Source organism: Opisthorchis viverrini, assembly GCF_000715545.1.
Source record: "Opisthorchis viverrini unplaced genomic scaffold opera_v5_183, whole genome shotgun sequence".
In the NCBI taxonomy this organism is placed as follows: domain Eukaryota; kingdom Metazoa; phylum Platyhelminthes; class Trematoda; order Opisthorchiida; family Opisthorchiidae; genus Opisthorchis; species Opisthorchis viverrini.
This window is the reverse complement of record NW_008751841.1, coordinates 263700-267475: the sequence shown is the minus strand read 5'-3', so window position 1 is coordinate 267475 and position 3776 is coordinate 263700. Positions and strand designations below refer to the sequence as shown.

The following is a 3776-nucleotide window of genomic DNA, read 5'->3' as shown; positions in this document are numbered from 1 at the left end:
TATATATATATATATATATATATATATATATATATAAGAATGACTCGAAGTAAGCCAGAGGCTGGGTTGTGCCGGTTTTCGTTCGAGTTGTTGCTCAGAGCGCTATGGCCAGACTGGAGCAGTCTTGAGAGGAAAATTCGAATCACACACTAAAGCTATCAACACCCAGCTGTCGGCAGCTTGCTCGCTGGACTGGATGTAAATTGTGGAAGGATTCTTTTTATCCAAGTTTGCAATTATCGAGGATATAGCTCTGGTTCCAACATATCAGACAAACACTTCCATCTTTGTCCGGCCAAAGAGGACCACATTTCACGCAGTTTAATAGAGCTACATCATTATCTGATTTTTATTCGTCTTGTGCAATATGGAGTGCTGAGCAGTAAAACAGAACATGATTCATAATTTGGTTAAAACACACGAAAACATCTTTCCATTTTGTGCTACATCTCACTAAAATGTTTGAACTGCAAGATTGCAGTTTGTTTGCACCCAAGTTGGTAAAAATTAAAACAAACCTTAACATATATCCATTCTTATTTCTTATATCTAGAACTGAACGTAAATCTAAAGTGAAGGAGAATAATTACCGTGTGCTTTGGCAGTCAACAGTACCTCTCAAGTCGCAACAGATGTCAATCGTCGTGTGTATGTCAACCAAGTTGCAGAAATATTAGCTAAAACTAGTTAACTCACCTGCTTTTCCGTTTGCAGACGGCTCCGCCATCCTGCGTTCAGCTCAGTGATTTGAAACGTTAAACCTGTTCCATTGTCCACAAAAGGAAACTGTCTGACATGATCCACTAAATGCCCAGATGACTGATGTTCCAGGCAAGCAACGTGATGAAATGCGTCCTCGGTGTCTGGTAGCACATAGACACGAGCACTGTAATCCATAGTTGTAGGTTTGATAGGACCAGAAAATGCAGCGATCTGTAGAAACTTGGATGGTGAATTGCGTACACCATCAGCTTCATCCGTGAAACAGAAATGGGTTGAACTGGCATCCGGCCAACTAACAGTGTTGCTCGTTTTCTGAGGTAGAGTTTCACATTTCAGTAAGCTCATCGTTGTCTTGCACCCAGCTGTCTCACCAATGATGCAATAGCGCAGTGGAGTACTAGTCTTCAACTGAAACGTCGACCCGTCGAGCTGACATGGATGCGCGGTTTGGAAGCGCTGCTGGTAATGATGCTCATCCTCAAGAACGAGCAATTCCTGAAGAATCAGCAACATAAATGGTCTCCTCGATGTAAGTTTCGAGAAGTTTGGTGAAATGCACACGCATAATAATCATATGATTCTAAAGATATACTTGGAGGTTTTTAAGAAGATGGAAAACCTTTACTGAATTCATTTCTTGTTTGCAACAAAGTGACTGAAATGTAATTAACCGAAATATCCATGGCGTCATCCAGTCAGTGGTACAGAGCCCCTTACAGTCAAACGGCTGAAACTGTCATTATCGCTGGGGGAACGCACCCCCATCGGAGATGTTTACGCAGCACAGTTCAGAAGGGAATATGTAGCAAGACCTGAACACATGCACATGATGGTGATCGTAGGCTTACGGACTGCCAGTGAACGAGAACCAGCTGAGAATGAGTTGCCAAAATGTTGCCATTGGCGATCGAACAGAATTAACACTTTGAAAACCTGCATCATTCATCAATTGCAGCAGAAACCCATTAACTGGATTTTGGCGGTAAAAATGCTCGGACGTTTTGACCCAAAAGTTCCGGAACAACTTGAGCCGACAGACCAGCCATAGTTTTTGGCATATAGCAACTCCATACTGGGAGTTAATTCGATGCAAAATTGGGACTATTCAGCAATGACTGGAATTTGCGACACATGGCAGTATTGCTTCCTGTTTTGCATCCTATTAACGGAAGGAGGATTTCTGCTTACCTTCCACGGTTTTCGCTCCAAGGTTGTCCCATGAATGGAGCTATAGTCAGACTCGATCAGATCTGCGCAACCACTCGTCAATAAACACCGTTCACCAGGTTCATTGTAGTGGATTTCAGGAAGTTCTGAAACTAACACGCGCAGGCGCCAGTTACCCTGTGTCATATTGGCGCAATGTGGTAGCGTGATAATTGCTGGGGCCTCCAGTTTCAATTTTCCGGGTCCAAATTGCACCACCGGGCTCAGTAAAGTCTGATGATCTGATGTAAAAGGGGGAATGGAGGGCAAAAAAGCAAAAAAAATCAAAAGGTTGAGTGACGAATGCCAGGTAGAAAGACCGAGGTCCCTGGTAACGATTCTAAACTGTATGACATAACGGCTGGTCAAAATTTGGACATGGAAGTACGGCCAATAATTTCTACTTCTGTGTCACCTATACACCTTGGAGTGCTGAGCGACATCCCATAGTAGTACATATTTCGAGTAACCGAGATTTCCTCTTATGATTATTGGTCTGCATATATTCATACCGCCGTTTTCCCGGCAAGCTTCCAGAGCACTAAATCCGGTACACCATTGAAACTACTTAGTCAAAATTACAATTTACGATGCCACTTTCAGTCCTAGAAACAAAGTGAATGATAAGATAAGCTACTTCTGAAGTCGAAATGAATGATACTTCCGATCTCTTCGACCTCACACTACTGAAACAGTCAGCTTTAGCGTGCTGCGTAGGACTGTCTGCGAACCTTGCTTGTCTAAGCAAGGAGGTTTTGACCATACTAATCTCTGTTTGATTCAATTGACTGGAGTCCAACCAAGGAAAAACGATTGGGTTAAAATGCCCGTATTACTCGCGAACTACAAGACGTTTCTTCAGCTGAGATGCTAATTCGGCTTCGCGAATCTGCACCTTTGGTCCAGGAAAGGATCATGTAAACGCTATCTTGGCATGGTAAGAAAAGTAGTGTTCCTCGGTTTCTCCCCACAGTGCACTTGGCGGAAACAATATGGTTTTTCAGTCAAGATAACTGTTCCTATGTTTTTAAGGAGACTTCACAGTTCCGAACTTACAGATTCCAGACTGTCAGACAGGTATTTGTCAGCTGGTGCCCATTCATGAAAGCCACTCATGGTGAAGGTCTCCAGCTTTTGGTAACAACACACTCAAATGAAAAAAGTCACTACAGAATATTGCAACCTTGTGCCTTTTCTGGAAGATGATCTACCCTGTAGGCGGGTAACCCATTCATCGTACAATCCAAAGGGGGAATGGTTTTTTCCGGCGGTTTTTTTAATCAATGGTATCCTATATCACCAAATGTGTTGTTGGGTTCCCTAACTTTTCTGAATTCATATGCAAAATAATAACCGGGTGACAACGTTGCACTCGGGCAGCCGAGCGCAACTGGGAAGCTAGAAGAATTCTAGATCAGGGTAAGGCCCGTATTCTCGCTGTGGACTCTACTTCACCAAGCTAGCGCTAAATGGAAGCCAAAATGCCACCTAAAATGTTAACTATTCAACCTCATTCTGTGGCTGGACTAATGAGGAACTGAAACTCGATATACCGCCAGCTGGAAAATGTCCGAAAATGCCCAGAAGAATGACAGAAACCGGTGTCTCATGCCTTTGGTACGGATAGTCTGAAGTTACCCTGCTCTGTCGAAGTATACTGACAGTTCAACCAGCTTAGTTTTTATGCTTTCTACCTGTCAGGAGTGAAAACCCATCTTCTGACACTTAATGTGGATTTTCGTCCGCAAATTTTTGAGCATTAGTTGAGCCAAGAAAGTCGCAGAAATCAAAGGACCCCATATTCGTCGGCTTTTCAGATGACCGCTCTTCAAATTAGTTTTCAATTA

General features: G+C 43.0%; 1 protein-coding gene across 1 annotated transcript in view; it reads right to left on the bottom strand.

Annotated features, from left to right (window-relative positions):
- The window catches only part of T265_07757 (hypothetical protein), a gene marked incomplete at both ends in the record, with an annotated part of 21214 nt that overhangs the window by 5965 nt on the left and 11473 nt on the right, over window positions 1-3776 (bottom strand). Inside the window, 2 exons of the mRNA XM_009173362.1 lie at window positions 697-1218; window positions 1912-2171. Of these exons, the coding sequence (XP_009171626.1) occupies window positions 697-1218; window positions 1912-2171 (782 nt within the window). The remainder of the gene's footprint in view (window positions 1-696; window positions 1219-1911; window positions 2172-3776) is intronic.